The 19,923-nt window shown below is 39.1% G+C and overlaps 1 protein-coding gene across 6 annotated transcripts in view; it reads right to left on the bottom strand.

Moving 5' to 3' along the window:
• Nucleotides 1–3,962: 3,962 nt before the first annotated feature.
• Nucleotides 3,963–19,923, bottom strand: part of LOC120895678 (leucine-rich repeat-containing protein 15-like) — a 32,110-nt gene continuing 16,149 nt past the window's right edge. For 5 of the 6 annotated variants that reach the window (XM_040299221.1, XM_040299222.1, XM_040299223.1 and 2 more), the window contains exons 3-4: nucleotides 8,271–8,598; nucleotides 3,963–6,917 (exon numbers count right to left, since the gene is read on the bottom strand). In XM_040299221.1, coding sequence (XP_040155155.1) covers nucleotides 5,703–6,917; nucleotides 8,271–8,387 — 1,332 coding nt within the window. In that variant the 5' untranslated portion in view covers nucleotides 8,388–8,598 and the 3' untranslated portion in view covers nucleotides 3,963–5,702. Of the gene's footprint in view, nucleotides 6,918–8,270; nucleotides 9,017–19,923 lie in introns of those variants that run through there. The other variant, XM_040299227.1, reaches the window with a different exon arrangement.

Genomic DNA, 19,923 nt, shown 5'->3' with positions numbered 1-19,923 from the left:
GGGTGGTATCTTTCGAAACTAAACAGAAAATATTCCGAGGAAACTAAATGCTAGTCACGTGCGGCCTTTCTATTAGGTCATTTGGTACAACTTAATTATATTATCTTACGAAGAAAATTTCATTTAACGTGTTACACTTTCCATCCGTCCATAGGTTTGTCACACGCAGGTGAGTATTGGTACGTATTACAAAACATACGTGCTTTTAGTTTCAAAAAAAGTTTTTATATGTATTGACACATGCTCATATGAAGCACGTCAAAGCCTAAAGAATACATTGTTTCGCTAAGTTTAGCGACCCATCCTCGAAAACTGAATATTTGACAACATATCTGGGGATTGCTGTCAATTGCCTATCCGCACGCTTAACCATGCTACCAATTTGCTGTAACTATATTTCAAGTTCTTTTGTTGAGATAACATATTGGTTTACATGCATAAAATACATAAGCTTAAACATAAAGGCAATAAACTAATTAGATAATACTTGAGGCACAACTGAAATATTATTCAGAAACGAAATGCGCGACATGCCAAGCTGATGTCAACTACAAATGATGTTAAATTCACAACACAAAAAGAGAAGCAGAGCACAACACAAAGGGAGAATCGCGCCATAAAGAATACTATTCTTCCTCAAGAAGTAAGTTCGGAACGATCTTGGAAGGACTTATTTGTTCAATCAAGAACAGTATCTATGCGTTGCGCTTCCGTTGCCTTATTCATTTTAGGCTTAGCACAGATACCATTAATTGTCCACTAAGACACTTAGAGTTTGCGCTAGATCTAGGCAATCCCTACTAGAAAGTGAGTAGCTGAAGGCTATGTTACGTAATAAATAAAAGGGAAATGTATTTTGCATATTTTGCATTAAAAAGAGCTCAAAAATCTTCATTTTTAAAATTTCATAAACTAATCCTCTAAACTAACATTTTAAAACAGTGGCTGGCAAACTTTGCGGCCAAAAGAGCTAAATTATACAAAAATGTCCATGGAGTTTTACGCGAAGAGCCAAATTGTTAAACCAAGAGCAAAAATGTGTGAAAGTTCTATGATATCGTAAATATATCATTAAGAGCCGCCATCTCGATTTCAAAGAGCCGCATACGGCTCGCGCGAAGTACTTTGTCGATCGCTGTTCAAAAATCGCCTGTTGAAAAAAGCTTACAGGCCCATCACACTACGAAAACATTTTTTTTCGAAAGATTAGAATTATGAAAGAGCGATAATTTGAATTTTGTCTTATTCATACGTTACATACGAGGAAGTAGCATTTTTTTATTCTCATTATAATAATTAATTATTTTCTCTTAAGAGAATCTGAGTTATATTCGGTATTTTAAACTTGTCTCTAGATGAACATTTACTTTTAGAACTAGTCACATTGCTCCTTGTCAATATCTCCCCGCTGGTGGCCAATTTCAATTTACTCAACGTTTCCAAACTGAGCTGACAAATGCCATTGTTACCTTCGATCCTACCCAATTGACTGGTAAGAACTCGTTTATATTACCTTAACACCCCAAATCAGTGACTTTCCGATAGTGTCTGCTGAAACTGGCATTTGCTCAATTACTCACCCGATTGATTTTGATTGAACAAAAGTTGTACTTCAAAACGCTGATAGATAGGTTGATTGATTGGATAGAACTATGCAACTTGTCATTGATACATTGATACACTTTACCGTTACGTAAACAGATGCTTTTTAATTGATTTAAATAAATAACTTTAGAAAACTATAGAAGTTTGGCCACATATTCTGTGATATTTGCACACATCAAATTGAAGCTCAAAAAGCTCTTTGAATGCTGTGTTGAATAAAACTAGTTTTTAAGCCCGAGAACGGAAAACCAATGCAATGTTTGTTCCTTTCTGAAATAAGTTGGACAAATGTTCAATTAAACTTTATCATAATTACAACATCATCTATGGTAACAAATAAGTCCTTATATATGTGGGCGAAATTGTGATGTGTGCTTTTTAAATTCCGATGTAATACAATGATGAATGATTCAATTAACCATTATTTGCAGACCCCGCGCAATCATAAAACCAAAAGAAGTTATAGATATAATCCAGCAAAAACACGTTAATTAAATACACCGATTTAGCAACTCATTTTAATCGACATAAGCATTCAATAGAAAATTTAACTAGGCTCATTTTATACTCTATAGTTTATGTTTTTTAATATATTTGAAAAAAAAATATCGGTCATTTATGTCTCATTCATTCTAAGTGCATGTACCAAAGTATTGAAATTAAAATGATTGGTGTGGGAACTAAGGTAAAGTAAGAACACGAAGATGATAAAAACTGGACGACTGCATTACCCGGAACGAGAAAGATAACGCGTGAGTTGTTTAGTATGGTTTTGCTACATGCAGTCGACAGACAGTGACAATGTCCAAATCAACGATGATCGACACTGTTGTTAGTTATTGCAATTAGTGAATCTGATAGATTGAGGGTTTTCTGATGTAGTTGTGACGACTAATGAGTTGTATAAAATATAGGCGCACGTGCGTTCATTAATTTTAAAGGGCAAATAAAGAGCCAATTAAAATTTGATAGGAAAGTGCGAGACGCTAAAATTAAGCAGACATTTTCAACAAAAAGTAGATAAACCAGATAATTTGTGAAAAGTAAAGAAAATGAAAGGTCAATTTTATCTGTTTAACTTATTAGTAAAATTATTAGTAAAATGAGTTATAATTATTCATTGTTGATAAACGCTAAATTATGACGCCACAATTTACTCGGTCCATGTAGTCCAAAAAACGTGATATACAGGTAATCCCCGATATACGCTATTAATGCGGGCTGGAGACTACCGCGGTTCGGTTTGATAGTAATTTTGCTTGAGGTCGTAGGTTTTAGTTTCAAATATAATTATTTGATCTGATTTCAACTGAAGAATACAATTTTGTACTTTTTAAAATGATTTTTGAAATTCAATTAAAAGGGAAATTGTTTTATATTTGACAATTGATGTGTTAAATCAGTGTAATTTGTTCAAAGAACTGTCAAATTAAGAATATCGCGTATAATGAAATCACGTACTTCTAGAATGGCGTATTCCGGGGAATTTCTGCATAATGATATTATTTTATGACTGTGTCCTTAAGTGTTTGAAGAAAACTGGAAACCATCCAAGCTAAATTGGAATACACATTATTGCTTGCCTTTCGTACGAACACATTGTAAAAGCAACCATACCATGCGAGCTATGCAGATCGATTGATCAATAGTTCAATGGTTATGTATCATGCTAGCAAAACGTTTTACTATTTCATTCCCCCAGAGTTTAATTAGATGTCTATCCGTATTTACACGGATTGTCGTCACTCGGTTTTGTGTTCTAGGTCTGTTCGAGACTCGCCAGCATGGGGATATGTGGAAAGGGTTCTATCATACTAAAAACGTAAAAAATCACTCAACCCATTTGTGACAACACACGTTCACAAGGAACGGGAGTATTAGAAACGGATTGGTAAGTGAATGGTAAATGGTAAACATAAAAAAACTCTTGAGAATTTTTTCGTGCGAACTTAGTGGTATAATAGTTTTGTAATTTGTTACATTGATTGCTTTTTTGCAATAATCAATGCACTTTTTCATGGCGCAGTTTTCAATATGTTTACCAACAAGTTAATATAAACATCTAGATGTTTTGTATCAATGCATTTTTAAAAACATAACTAAAAACTTACCTCGATATTTTACCCACAACAGAAAGACAAATATCTGGTTTAGTTTTTTTATAAAAAATGTGTAATTTATTTAACTACAACCACATGGTAGAATAACAATGATTTGTGTATTGTTGAGTTCTTCCACCATTTTGTATAATTAATCAAATACTACACCTCTTACCAAAGGTCTACACATTGGCATATTTTTATACTGATTTTCTGTTCTGTTTGATTTTTTTAGAAGGTTTTTTCCGTTGCCATTTCACAAGTTTTTTTTTTAAATCGTATGGTATATATTGAGCGCTTTATTTATTTGTTGATATGCTGGCTTATTGTTAAGATATGCATATGTTTTACCTAACATTTTAAGCCAAAATATACAACTTATGTCGTGTTAAAACAATTCAATAATGGGTTGTATTTTGTTTCATTTAAGATTATGCTTGTTTGCATAACCAGTTTCAGCCCAAAACGACTAGACTATGTTTTTATATCTTCATCGTTTGCAAGCTGTGGTTTTCTTTTCCTTTTACTTAGAATAGTTTCTTTGCTGCCTGCGATAGTATAACTGGAGTTGGATGATTTTTCAAATTTTCTTGACTAAATTATTACAATTTATCTTGATCTTCCTAGATTCGTAAAACATAACGGTCATTGTCAAACTTCAGAGATGGACTGTCAGTGATGGGGCTGAATTGCATGCGTTTTAGAATTTTACTATTTTTTTAATATACATAAATGTTACCGTCTTATTTTATAATATTTACAAACATATTATACTGACGGTTGGAAAACTACTCCCACTAATCATAATAATTTGATTGCGATAAGCGTTCAAACGATATCGCATTGGTCTTGCTTCTATGTAGATATACATTGTTATTAAATATTACTGTTCCCAAAACCACGTTCGTAATTAGACCGATTGAATTGAACGTAGGGTAACGAAATCATTTTTAGATGATGCACAACGTGGTACATGGTTGTATCTTGAGTAGTTTTCATAAAGCTAATTGACAACAGATGAGTCGGTCCCGTGATACAACGTCAACTCGCTCGACTTAACAACATGCCATCACATCAAGCCTCGTATGGACCGTGTCTCTCGTAGTATTTTGCAGGTTATTTTTCAATGGGTAATAAATTATGTCACTGAGAGCTAAGACCATCAGTAGCAATGATAGTGCTTGTCCGACTGCGTTTTTTGCGTCAAAGAAAAAAATAAGAAAAAAAATACAGTTGATACTTTGGGCTCAATGTAGAACAGTATTTTATTTTCAACTTTCTAACAGAAACTCCTTGAACTACCATAAAGTATATTTGACGGTAGAAACCACAAAATTCTTGCAAAGATGGGCATTGAAGAAGGAATCTTGTCAGCAACATAGGCTAGCATTGTGTAGCATAGGCATTTTTAAAGTGAAACGAAACAAAAATAAAACAATTATTTTGATAGAATGTAAATTATATATTCATATTTTAAAAATATCGGGTTAGTTATTGAAAAGATTATTATTGATTATGTTATCCTATGTTGGGGCAAAACATCATAAAAAGGCGTTTTCGAGTGAAGCATTTCATTGTTTATTATATATGGTTTGCTCGGATGATATGCACATCATATTTGTATAGTGGATTTTACAACAGAAGCAGAAGTGGGAAATGAAACAAACAAATCATGTAAGCATCTATTAATTTATTATTTTATCAATTTATTAATTTCCTCTCATAAATTAAATTAGTTGTTAAATAAAATGAACTCGCTAAATGCAAACAAGTCTAACTAATAATGCAGTTACTCTATTAGCTCTCTCTCTCTCTCTCTCTCTCTCTCTCTCTCTCTCTCTCTCTCTCTCTCTCTCTCTCTGTAATTAGTTATTCTAGATTTACAGTATCCGACTTTATAGTATACAGATTTACGTCTTCGGAACCGAATAAGAAGAAATCGAATAGTTCTGATTTCATAAAAAAATATCTTACTAACTGACACCAAAAAGGTAAAGTTCAACTGATTTTTATGTTAAAATTTTTTAAGTATACTACAAACTTAATTGCTATGATAGGCGATGCCGCCAGAAACCGCACAGCCGACGAGACAGCTGAAATAAGTGTCGTCTCTTGAGATCGCTTACTATGTTTACTTCGCCACTGCAGCCACCTGTTCCAAGACTGTCTCCGCAGCATAGTTGATATGACTGAGTTGGCTGCTTCGAGATTTTCTCGTGTAACCTGTTCAAGACAGCGCCCGATTGAGTATATATCGATTGAGCTCATAGGCATCCCATTAACCTCGAGCGGGGAGATGCAGTAGTTCTTGGAGAGGAAGTCACCGGCGGGAGCCCCACTGTGTGACAAGTAAGTACCGTTTGCGAGGGGACTATCTAGGAGCGTGTGGATGTGACATCCGCACGGAAAGTAGTTACTATTTACATGCAGTGTATCGATGCCCTCAAGCACGATCGAGCCACTTTCGGGAGTTTCGAGCAGATGGTTACCCTGTATCCGAAGCACCCTAATTCTATTGGCCGCAGTAATGTTGAGCTCCTGAATGGCATCAATTTTGTTGTTGAGTATGTTGAGTAACTCGACCTGCACAAGACCCTCAAAGGCGCCAGCTCGTATGATACCTAGATCAGATTCTTGCAGGGAGAGCAGTTTGACGTGCGTCAGGCCCCGGAATGTGTACGGCTCCAGGGAGGCAAGATCCATGAAAGAAAGCTTCAGATAGCCAACCGTTTCAAGTCCATAGAAAGCGTCCGGCTCGATCACACGTATACCCGACGGTAGGATGAGTCGATCGACGTTGCTAAGGCTGGAGAATGCGTTCGTCTCGATCGTTACGGTTGGGTTGTCGGCGAGATGTATCTGTCGAATGTTGACGGCCCCGGCAAATGCGTACCCTTCGATGCGTAGGATTTTGTTGTGTGACAGCTGTATCTGCGAGACGTTCTGCAGCCCGGCAAAGGCAAATGAGGCAACCGTTGCCAGAGGTGTATGCTGGATCGAGAGATCTCGCAGCCGTGGTAGACCACGGAAAGCAAATGGTTTAATAGTGGTGATGTTATTGCCATCGAGTGACAGCTTTCGTAACGCTCTCAATCCTCCAAATGCATCACTTTTGATGATTGGGAAGTAGTTTTTGGTGAGTGACAGTTGCTCTACCGTGACAGGGATGGCTTTCAATGGTATCTCACGCAGAGCGCCAGTGTTGCACATGACCTATAGAATCCGTTGGATAAGTATTAAAAATAATTAAAATAAATTGATAAGAAAGAGTAAAATAACATTCGATACATCATCATTCATACAAGCAAACGAATAAAATCGTATTATATACCCTTCTTAAATGCTCACGTATGGTATTAAACAACTATCATTCTATTAAACGGAATAAAAACAGCTTGTTATAGAATATTTCCCTTCTCCTTCGACCACTTAGAAGCCTTATAAATCGATTACTAAATTGGTCTGAGACTCGTACAACCAACATAGCATGAAACTTTATTTCGCCTCTCGAAATGTATCCTGTCTCGCGAGAATTTCCACTTTGGCTCGAATGTAGCTTGAACACACGAGAATTGGCAATCTAACGTACACTATGGAAGACCATAAATGTTTCTCATTCGGTGATAAGAAAGTTCCAGCATAGCGTTCTCTTTTGAACTTTCAACACTTGTTCTTTTGAGGCGTTGTGCTTCTAGGAAAGGCGAGGAAACTTTAATTTAGCAGTTATTTTTTATGTGGAAACAAGTTGGAAAAGAAGGTTTTAATACAGAGCAATTTACAGAAATGATATTTTGCACAATCTTATTAGTATCTCGTTGTACTTGAAAGTATTTGAAGTCAGTGTTTGCTTTCACTCCCCATAACTTATAAACAAATCGTTAGTGCTAGCTGAATAATGAATAAGTTTTACCCAAATCAGAGAGCCATTGTAATGTCCATTCTTTGTTTAACCTCGATATGCACTGAGAACTCCAAGCAGTACCCGTATATCCTATGTTAAAAGTTGGAGTTAAATTTGGCACTAAATTGTACTATGACCATATTGCCGGTTCAAGATTATTTCATTTTTCCGTATGAATCGTTTTGGTTAGCAAAACTATGATTAGATTAACGTCTCGTTTCTTTATGCTGTTAGGATTGGCGTTTACGACCATAAAAAGTTAAGAAAACATTAAGTAGGAAGCGTTTGAGCAAAAGTTGATGATATGATGTAAAGTACTTGCAATAAAATAACCGCACTCAATATAAACTCAGATTTACTGATTTACCGATATCTTCTGTGATATTGATTAGGTTATGTCTATTCCCCTCTATAAAAAACTTTTCCTCATTTTTTAAAATAGAATTTGAAGAATACTTTCCATGCCTTTTGTCACAGGCACTCTTGTGTCACAGTCAACATTTCAGGTTGTTCATCATTCTAAATCCTAAGCGTCTAAGACATTTTCTAAACATGATACAGTTTTTAGTTTTTCAAATATTCCATTTTTAAATTTGCTGTAGATATTGTGGTTCATTTGCATTTCGTTGGAATACATTTGAAATACTAATTAATTTAAATGTTACCTGTGTTTGTGATAGACAGATACACTCCAGAGGACAGCCGTGGACCAAGAGATTGTTATTGTAGCAAATTCGCCATAGTATTATTAGAAATACTATCACACGCCAGATTGAATTCATCTCCTTGGACACCTTTAGAATTTTTGCCGTTGCTGGTTGGTTGTTTGGTTCTATGGGATAGTCTCGGTTCAGTTGGACTTCTTTTTTCTAATCCACTACATGATCAATACTACGATACAGCAAGAGTCATATTTTATGTCTCTGCATAATTGCACTACAGTAATCCATTGATATTGATTGATGAAACTGTTCTTCACAACAACATAACTGTCTGTAATTAAACATTAATATCAAATTAGGCGTTAGACAAATATAGAGACAAATGAGTATAATATACATGAATAAAACATTATTCAAAATAAGTGTCATTGGTTATGGCTTGTGGTTCCTTCACTTACAAGGAACTCAATTAGTGTAACAGATTACGGTTTGTATTTAAGAGCATCCGCACACAATATTTAATACTTTTAATTTAATACTTAACACTTAAAGAAAATTATACCATATTTTCTTCTGCTGAATAACGAATAACTTTTGCTGCCTCTTTCACTAAATTGTTGGCTGTGTTAAGTTACTTGTTTATTTATCCTGTCAGAGATGTATTCCTTTCGAACTGTAAACGGTGGCACTTAATTGCTCTCCAAATGATACCAAAGGAAAATGTTGTATACATCAAAGGGCAGCGATGAATTGCAATTCATGATTCCTTTAAAAGCCCCAAAAATGTATGACCATCAATAATATGTACAATGCTAATCGTTGTTGCATATTGCAGTTAGTTATAGTTGTTTTGTAAATATGTTTCACAACATATGTTTCCACTTAACCTTCTTTTCCGGTTAAACTGTTTCTATTGATATTAGGGGAAGTCAAGGTTGATTCGACATTGTGGGTAACATCGACACCTTGCCGATTTAGTATTTATAGAACTTTTTAAGGGACAAAAATTGGGACACCTTATTTATATTAACTGTTTCGAATATTTGAGTTATTTTTTACTGATCAGAAACCTGTCAATTATAAAAAAACAACAAAATAAATACATGGTGGTTCTGATTGACAGTCGATGTAATTTTTTACTTCTGGGACTTAAGGAATTGTGGCGTTATTTCAACAAAAATATAGTTTCCGTGTTAATAGTATTGTTATATAAACACTATTGATTAGTTCTATATAAAAGGGCGTAATTTTTATATTAGACTATATAGTATAAAATGTCACTAAAACTTGTGTGGCCAATGAGGGTAAAATCGACACCACACTCCGTAGTAGTGTTATGCTTATTTATATCATGTTAACTTTTTTTTATTTCGTAAATTGAAAGGGCCTATATTTTCTACAGATGTCCCGCAACTATGTACGGCAAACATAATGACTAAGCTGAGCAAACACTCAATTAAAAATACCTTAGAAGCTCACTAGCGATACTGATACTAGCGATGTCAACTAACCAAGGAGCTTATAATTATGGAATTGAGCTATCATTAACGCATAAAACGTCTGCCAAACTCGGACTCACATCATGATTAAGTACATATAGTTAATTATTAAAATAAATATTGTTATGGCTTGGACCATATATTAGGCTTACTTTAGGCCGGTTAAGGCTAAACTGAAGAAAAAAATATTCACTGGTATGGAATTACATTGGCCGACGTTCGACTTTTGGCTGTCGATTTAGCAGAGAAACATAAAATTAAACACCCTTCGATTTTATGAAAGAAAAAAAACAGAAGAAGATTGCTGGATAATACTGGATGCAAGGTTATTTTTTTTAAGTAATCTTAACCACTCATTTCGTAAACCAGATGCTATCTCCGCAGCTTCTACTATATAGAGTCTGGTTCCATACTATTTGTAACGAGACATTTGTTCTTGTTTGTAACTTCATTTCTTTTGTGTATTTCAATAATGTTTTGTATTATTTTTTCTTAAAATTGGTACGAAATACTTTGTTGAGCTTCAATGAAAAACAACCGGCCATCAGAGTTAATTATTTTAAAAGTTATAACCAATGTGTCGACATCACTCCACAAGGTATCGATTTTACCCCATCATGGTGTCGATCTTACCCGCATTGCAGTCTTGATGCAACAAAAAAGACATTTTTTTTATTTGTATCAAAATGTTATTAAAATAAAAGTAGGAACCGTAGTTTCTCGTAAAATGGTACATAATGAATCAAAAAAGCTTTGTCGATGTCCACTATTAAGTTTACATTGACAAAAGTATTGCAATCAAGGGAAACCCTTAAGGTGTCGAAACTACCCCCAGTTCCCCTAATGTTGTTCGTAGCCTTGCTTTCTTAGATGTTGATAATTTTGAGATTCTGTATTTTTGAAATTTACGATTTAACCCATATTTTGAATTATAAACAAATAATTAAATTTCATAATTCCAAGAATCGAAAATATCCTAAAGTTCCGAGAATATCAAGAGTAAATTAATTTGGAAATTGATATTGGTTAAACAAAACCATGTATGTATAAAAATAAAAATTCATCAGTTGATGGACCTTGGTAAAAGGGACTAGAAGAAGGCAAGCGTAGAAGGTAAGTTAACTAATTTTGGAATGGACTTTAGATAGAGTAAAGTCCATGTGTTGGCCGGTCTCGTAGTACAGTCGTTAACTCGTACGACTTAACAACATGCCCGTCATGGGTTCAATCCCCAAATAGACCGTGCCGCCATACGTAGGACTGACTATCCTGCTATGGGGGGAAATCAATTAGTCATTGAAAGCCAAGGCACACAAGTGGTACAGGCAGGCCTTGACCGGCAACGGTTGTTGAGCTAAAAGAAAAAAAAAATCCATGTAATCTCGCAGCAAACCCCATCTACTAGGGTATTAGCCTCCGAGCTAAGACCCTCGGTCCCTCGTTAGCGTGTAATGTGTCCAGCGATGACTTTTTGATGTTAAAATAAATAGTTTATTGATTTGACTGATTTCATTAAAATATTTTGTTCACTTAACTTAGTTGATTCATATTTAGTAAGCATTTTATTATCAAAACGTCAAAATTGCACACAACAACGTTATTTGTAAAGCAATGCGGCCCGTGAAGTGAAAAGCTTGGAGACCCCTAATACAAGGGTCTTTAGGTATGCTAGCTTACTGAATTCGCGGGAACACGCGTTTGCTAACACTGCTTCTAGATGACCTATTTTTGTAAACTTCTTGATTTTAGAACAAAATCATGGGCAGCCGTGATTGCCGCGAGTTTGTTAAATTTGCACAGAAACGCAGCGCTCGCGTTTCGCGAAGAAACAATCGAAATTAGCCATATTTTCGTGCTAAAACCAAGACGGATGGAAAGTGTCGCCAAAAATTGTCGTGGAAAATTTTTTGGATCTCCTACAAAGCTTGGAGCTTTGGAGCTTTGGAGCTTACAAAATAGTGACGAAATGCGATGTGCGGAGGTAATATCAATCAAGTAACATAGATTCTTCATCGGTCTATGAAAATGTTGCGGGAACATTTGTTTCCAAATCGTATCGACAAATTGTCAAACCCATGTTACGGGAACATTTTTGTTGCAAGAGAAAAAAACGAATTGTTTCATGTTTATTTGTTGCAGTAACATTTTCGAAGTTGTTTGTAAACCAAAATGGATGGGAAGTAAATTCAACTTAATTATGAAGCATTTTATTGTGCAAATATGTGCACAATTTTTGAAATAAACAGAAAAATACAGAAATGTTGCCATTGAACAAATGTTGTTCATAGGAACATGTTTAGAGACCCGGGCCTTAGGGAATAATAACAATATTCTTAATAATTAAATATTTATTCCTCAACTGCTGATCGTAGAGTGCCTTGCATATTGTTCAATTGGTTCTAAAAATGTTCTAAACGTCTCTCTCAATCTCTCTTGTTGGCATGCTCACAATAGAGCACGTCAATGTGACATGGCCCGGTCAACATTCATTCCCCAGGATGCTCGGTCCCTGGCTGCAGCCTACCATTCATTTAGACACCCGATTTCCAACAGGTCTCGCTACACCTGATCCAGCTATCGTGTTCGCTATGGTCCCTTGCGCCTTATGCCGAACTGTGGATCGCTGTCAAACACATTCTTGGTGAGGCATGAGTCCGGCATCCTCATGACATGCCCCAGCCATCGCATCCTGCTAGCGTTTGCCACCGTAAGGATGCTCGGTTCGCTGTACAGCTCAGTATGCTCGTGGTTCATCCTTCTCCTCTACGCTCCATGCTCAAACACATCGCCAAAGATGGTCCGGAGGATGCGTCGGTCAAACACGCCCAGAGCGTTTGCATCCTCCGCTTGGATGGTTCAGCAGTCGGTGAAGCACATAGACAATGGACAATGCGTCTCCGAAATTCGCTGTTGATGTCGTTTTTCGAAGTAACGATCGTCCCGAGATAGGGGAGCTCCTTTACTACCTTGAGATTGTCACCTTCATCTAATACACTGCTTCCCAGATGGTCTGAGTCTGAGGAAATGGTACCGCTGCATGATGTTCCAAAGCTCATTCCTGTCTATGGTGTCGTAATCCGCCTTGAAGTCCATGAACAGGAAGTGCGTAGGGATCTGGCACTCCCGGCACTTCTGGAGGATCTGCCGTAGTGTGAAAATTTGGTCGGTGGTGGATTTGCCTCCAACAAACCCAGCTTGTTAGCTGCCGACAAAATTTGTAGCAAGGTGCGCAAATCTGCAGAACAGGATCTGGGACAGGATCATGTAGCCGGCATTCAGGACTGTGATGGCTCGAAAATTCGAGCAATCCAGCCTGTTGCCCTTTTTGTAGACTGGGTGAATGACATCCAGCTTCCACTCCTCCGGTAGTTCCTCCTGCTCCCAGACTTTTACGATCAGCTGATGCATTTCGACGGTAAGCCTCTCCGGCCCCATCTTGAAGAGCTCGGCCGCCAGTCCATTGCTGCCGGCAGACTTATTGCTCTTAAGCTGCTTAATGGCGCTGGCAATTTCATCCAGAGATGGTGGGGGCACCTCGTCGTCTGCGCCAATGCTGTCGCTGTTGTTATTTCTGTGCTGATGCTGTGGCGGTTGCCTTGTTCTGCCACTTGCGCCAGCCTCTCCTGTCTCTGATCCATTCAGGTGTCCTTCGAAGTAGCACTTTCACCTTTCGATCACCTCCCGCTCGTCCGTCATGAGATTTCCTTGCGCATCCTGGCACATTGCGGTTTTAAGAGCAAACCTGTTCAGTGCCTCCTTTCACGACCCGACGTTCTTCAATAGGTGCGAGAAATCATTAGCAACTTCGAACCTGGTGCGACTTCAGTTTGAGTATTGAACCTGCTTTGACCCGACCCGACCTGAATACACCAACGTGTCGGGATACTTTCTCGCATCTACTGAACATTCGAGTCTATCCAAATTCGCTAGACCCACGGGTCGGACTAAACCCACCTTGACTCGATCCGGACTAGCTGTTTCAGTTTTTTAATTCATTTGAAAATAAATTTCATTTCACGCAAGGTCTAAGGAGTCCTTATGAAAGTATCACCATGGCTGACATATTGAAAACACAAATCAACAATAATGTCAATAAAAAATGGATTCCTTTGACTAAGGATCAGAAGGACATTCCTGATCACACGTTCATACCATTTCTATGTGGTTAGAATAGGTTTAAACAGCACATAGCTTTAGCAAGCTCTTGTGTAGACTTCGTCTTCTACTTCTGTTGGCTCAACAGCCGTTGTCGGTCAAGGCCTGCCTGTAACACTTATGGGCTTGGCTTTCAGTGACTTTACGATTTTACCCCCCCCCCCCCCATAGCAGGATAATCAGTCCTACGTATGGACGCACGGTCTATTTGGGGTTTGAAACGATGACGGACACGTTGTTAAGTCGTACGAGTTGACGACTGTACTACGAGACCGGCTTGTGGCTTGTGTAGACTAACAACTTTTAATTTAAATAAGAAAATTCACTCTTCAGTCGGAATCATACCTTATATTCTATGTAGGGGATAAAATCACCAATTGCAAGCAAATGAAGAAGAAACGAAAATGTGTAAACGAAAAGTATATTATAGCTAAAACTCGCTTAACTCTAACGTTATTATATTTAAAAGACATTCATTTTAGGTGACATAGTACACTCATAATTTATTTATTTATTTATTTATTTATTTCATATATAAACCGACGGACCATCGTGTCTAATCGGCAACCTTATAATTAAATTAAGGAGCATATAAATAAACATCTAGTTATAAGCAAACATTACATGTGACGTAGACGCAATTTCTCCTTGAACGTGGAAGTAGACATACTAAAATCGAACAAATCTAACACTTCATTGAACTCGAGGGACATACGTATAATAGGGTGTCCCTGGCTATGGTTGTTGCGGGTACGCGGTACACGGAGATGGAAGTTGGATCTAAGAATCCGACAGGGAGCGAACAAATTGATGCTGGCTAGTAATGCCGGGGAATCGATCTCTCCGTTAAGGAGCCGAAATATGAAAAGGCATTGGGCGTTTTTACGTCGAGAGCAGAGTGGTTCGAGTCCGAGAAGCAGACACCGCTGATGGTAGGTGGGCCGAGCGTGGTGGGATTGCCATGGAAGGAGTCGAACCGCGTACCTGGTGAGTCTCCGTTGAATGGCTTCGAGGCGATTGATGTCACCAACGCCAAGCGGGCACCAGATCGGACAGCAGTACTCCAGGCACGACCTTACGATGGCACAGAAGATCGACTTGACGCACATGGGATCGGTAAACTCGCTACAGGTCCGCGTAATTAAACCAAGTAGCTGATTTCCCTTCGCAACAACGCTATCAATGTGAGGGCGAAATGACATCTTCTGATCGAGTAGCACCCCCAGATCACGGATACATGTCGTGCGAGCCAAAGCCGTGTTGAGCATAGTGTATGTAAACGTGATGGGGTGACGGGCTCTGCTAAATGATATACACTGGCATTTATCAGCACACACTTGGAGAGCGTTTCTGCTGCACCAGCTATCCAGATTCTCAAGGATCGTTTGAAGGCGTACACAGTCACTGTCGTTTCTAACTGGAGCGAATATTTTTACATCGTCGGCGTACATTAGGTGTTGGCCTGGCGGTAAAACGAAAGATAGATCATTTATATAGATGAGGAAGAGTAGCGGTCCCAAATTACTCCCTTGAGGCACACCGGAGGAGCTGGTGAAAGAGTGAGAACGATGAGATCCTATACTTATGTAGTACGAACGACCAGTTAAATATGAACGCAGCCAGGTGATGTGCCAGTCGAGGAAACCGAGTTTTTTTAGCTTCGAAAGTAGAATATCATGAGAAATACTATCGAACGCAGCCCTGAAGTCGATATATACTGCATCAACTTGAGTACCACGATCCATGTTGTCGAAGCAGTAGCCAACAAATTCAGCAAGATTTGTGGTGGAAGATCTCCTTGGGAGAAATCCATGCTGACTAGGGCTCATATAGTTTTGAACTGCTGTGAGTAGCGGATTGTATAGAATGAGCTCAAACACCTTTGCACAAGCGCATAGGGATACAATGCCACGATAATTACTAGCATGAAGTCGACTGCCTTTTTTATGGATAGGAATCATTCGCGCGTGTTTCCAGGACTCAGGATACGTGCCACGCATAAGGGAATCATTAAATATTTTGGCAAGAATGGGTGCGAGTGATTGACGGCAGTGCTTCAATATGTATGCGGGAATATTGTCAGGTCCAGATGATGTAGATGGTTTTATATCGTTGAGTGTGCGCGCAATTAATGCTTCGTCAATTGTGGGTATAATAAAATCGATAGCATCCGATGGAGTATTGCGGGTGGCCTCTGCTAGTGTGTTAGGATTGTGAACAGGAAGGGTGAATGCATCAGCGAAACGATTGGCGAGAGTGTTGCAAATATCGGATGTATCGATACTAGTTTGGCCATTGTAGCTCATTGACGGAGGGATACTTCTTATATTGCGCCGTTTGTTCCAGAAGCTCCAGAACCGTGTCGGCTTGGAAAATAGCTGCCTTTCAGTACGGCGAATGAAGGAGCGGTAGAGCACACGATTATGTCGACGATAATTGTTCAGTGCATCGAAAAAAATTCTCCTATGCAGCGATGATCTCGTTCTACTGTAATCCGCGTAGGCTTTTGATTTTATTTTTCAACCGTCTTAAAGATGCATTAGACCAATCGGGGCCAGGCTTTCGTTGAGCAACAGGAACGCAGGAATTAATCGCTGAGCGCATAAAAACGCTAAAGCAATCGGTGGCTTCGTCGATAGTGGAAAAGTTGGAGCAGTCAAAATTACGGTCAAACGACACAATAAGGGCATTCATACGTTCCACATTCGTTTTGAAGAAATTTCTATTGACTGTACTGCGAGTGTGACTGTTGGTGGTGTGGGATAGTTGTACGGGATAATAAATCATCATATCCAATGAAGGATGATGAAAGTCCTCACTGAGAAGTGGAATACTACAGTGTGTTACGTATGGGAGGAAGTTCTCTAGAGCCGAAGTACCATTCACAGAGTGCAGAGGTGTGATTGAGTCGCACAAAATATTGGTTGCGGCAAGGTTTGCGAAGACCAGATCCAATTGACGCCCAGATTGATTTGCAATACCACTCAACTGAAATAATCCGGTACTATGCAACCCATCAACGAAATCGGTATTAGCCACGGAATTGCATAAAGGCGCATAATGCATGACAGAATAACATGGAGAGCAATCGGTGGCTTCTGATGTATTAGTCAGCTCCCATCTGATATCAGGTTTATTGAAATCTCCGAAGACGTATAATAAATCGCTCTCTTTGATGCGGCTTGAAATTTCACGTACACTATCATGTAAAGCGTTCATCACTGCGGGGTCATTCGCATGACTAGGCGGAATGTAAACAACGCCGATGTAAACAGAGACACCTGGCAGCAATGTTTTGATCCAAAGTTGTTCCAGTATGGTATTAGGCGATGCGATTTCACATGTCGGTATTGAAGAGGAACTTGCAATTAAAACACCCCCACCGCGTGAGAGGGCACTGTTGGAAAGATTCCTATCGCACCTGTAGATATGATAATGATCGTCAGTGAGGAGCGAAGAAGGTATTGACTGAGTAAGCCAAGTCTCGGTAAGAATGATAAAATCATATTCTGATTCTGATAGCGCCAGGCGAAGATTTGTAGTTTTCGTTCGTAGACCACGTACATTTTGGTAGTAGATAGAGAGACTGGGATGAGCTGAACGAGGTGCATCGCCGGATGCGGTGCAAGATTGCTATTCATCCGACGGGCCAGCGTCAGCAGATTCATCAGTCCGTTTAGCGTTTCGCTTCGGTCGTTTTTTAGGAGCGGCTAAGCATTCGGGAGGTGACCTAGTAGGTGTGGTAGTAACAAGCATTCGCTCATTAAGGTCAAGATGTGGTTCGTTTGTAAACAAAGCTGCGTCTGTAGTGGTCATGGCAGGTGAGGAAATCGTAACGGGCTGTGCGAGCGTATCTGTTGTAGTAGTTGGCATCGCGGCACTCCCTCCAGAATGTGAGAGAGGATTATGATAAGTGTCGGTAGCGGGAGTAACGTTTTGATCGAGCATCGAATTTGTTTCAGTTGTTGCACAGGTATTAGTGTTATAATTATTGGTCCGATAGTCACGGAACTCTCGGTAGGTAAGAGCAGAGGGCCATGTGTTAGGTGAGAGAGCCTTGTTGCGTAAAGTGGCTGGTATGCCCACCTTAAATGAGATAAATGAGAGTGTACTAGTGTCGGCACCAAGCTTCGTCAAACGGTGTACAAACACATCCCGCTTATCGAGTGCTAGCCGTACTTGTACCATGAGAGAAATCTGCTCAGTGGTAACCGATGGGGAGAAACGCGTAAAGAATAGCCACATTCGCGTATCGGTGTGTGGGATGGTGTCTAGTGTGTCAGAATCGAGCGGCGATCCCGATCCTCTGAGTAGTGGTGTTTGCGGGTTGTAAACTGGTGGCATATTGGTGAAGGATGACGGTTCGTTCGCACTCACACTAAGAGAAGCGGCTAATGATGGATACTGTTGTAGTGTGGGTGTAATAGTACCGGGGATATTTTTGACCACTGAATTAAACAATTTAGGCGCTGAATTGTGATGAATGGGCCGTTGAGACGGTAAATCGGTGGCGGCATGCGTCGATCGCAAGCAGGAACGGATCTCCGCCTTTAAAACTTCCAGAAGCTCTAACTTAATAGCTGTGGTATGCTGTGACAGCTCACTACGGAGGCCCGCTTTAAGGTCGGCTATGCTGGACAGTAGGTCGACAGAAGTGTGAGTGTACGGGGTGGATGACCTCAACACGGCCGTACGCGGATCCTTGTGAAACTTTACACAGGCTTTACAAGCCCAAAAAAGTTGTGCACAGGACTCTATAGTAGCGGAAAGTTCCTCAGAAAGTCCGCTGCATGAGAAGTGAAACTCAGAGTTGCACCAACCCTGGCATTTCACAATGCGATCAGCAGCTACGATGTCGTTAGCGCAGGCGGAACAAATACCAGCCATTGCTTTGTGGATGAGCGATTGATTGTGATGTTGAAGCGACGTAATGATTGTGGGCCGGAAAACGTTTCCAGGTGATTGACGGTGAATAATCCAGTTGTTAAACAAAACCAGGCAATGAAGTCACCTACACCAGCAACAAGTTCAGCAAAGATACAGGTTTTCTCGGAATAATATTGAAAATAGTCGGAGCGCAGAGAATCTTCGACCAGTCACAGTGACGTTTGGAGTGAGAGTGTCATTAGTCTATAATAATAAATCATTAGTCAGATATGTAATAAATGTAAAAGGATATGTTTCTTAGGATGTCCATGGTCACATCACTTTATGTTTCAAATTGTGATCTTCTTTAAAAAAAGTCTGTACCTCATGTGGCACTAAAACAACAAATTCGTTTTCTCACACACCAATTACATTGTCATTATATTATCTCCAGCGGAGACCATTTTAAACTCACGACTCTCGGTAAACTTCTACGCCAACGTTGAAAAGGAACGTTTCAGAGAAGTAAAACGTGTGTAGTAGATAATGGAAAAATGATGTGATAATTAGTTGAATAAATTTGACCGTACAGATGCAAAGTACCGTTTTACTGCAAATGACGGGCTTCCGTAAGAACTAGACTGGAGCGTAACGGCATAACGAGCTCACTTATCCACTTTCGTTTGTACGTTTGAGGAAACAGCCTTCTTTTCCCAGTTTCCCTAAAGGCAGGTATGACTACAACGATACTGTAAACGTCAGAAGCTGACAAGCTACGCGTCTGTTGGCACTGACTGAGAAAGATAGAGGCCCAATGGGGAAAACGTAAAGTAGCCGCTTGCGTGGCTTTGAGCGAATGAGTTGTCCAAGAAATTGGAGCATTACTACGTGTTTTCGCTTTTAGTTTTTGATATTTGGTTTTTGATTGCTTTTTTCTATTCGCTAAGTTCTCTTAATAGATAACCAAGAACTGGTAGCTATCGGAATGGTTAATTTGGAGAGTATTCGACCAGGTGTTTTCAATTAGAGTAGATTATTGTAGAATCGCAATTCATTAGCGTTAGTGAGGTTTGGGCTACCATGCTGTGTCCGGTTTGAGAAGCTTTGTTTATATTTCTGTAATAAAAATGTACAAG

This window comes from Anopheles arabiensis, chromosome 2 (assembly GCF_016920715.1).
Source record: "Anopheles arabiensis isolate DONGOLA chromosome 2, AaraD3, whole genome shotgun sequence".
Lineage (NCBI taxonomy): Eukaryota > Metazoa > Arthropoda > Insecta > Diptera > Culicidae > Anopheles > Anopheles arabiensis.
Note: the sequence above shows the minus strand (reverse complement) of the source record. Positions and strands in the feature narration are given on the sequence as shown.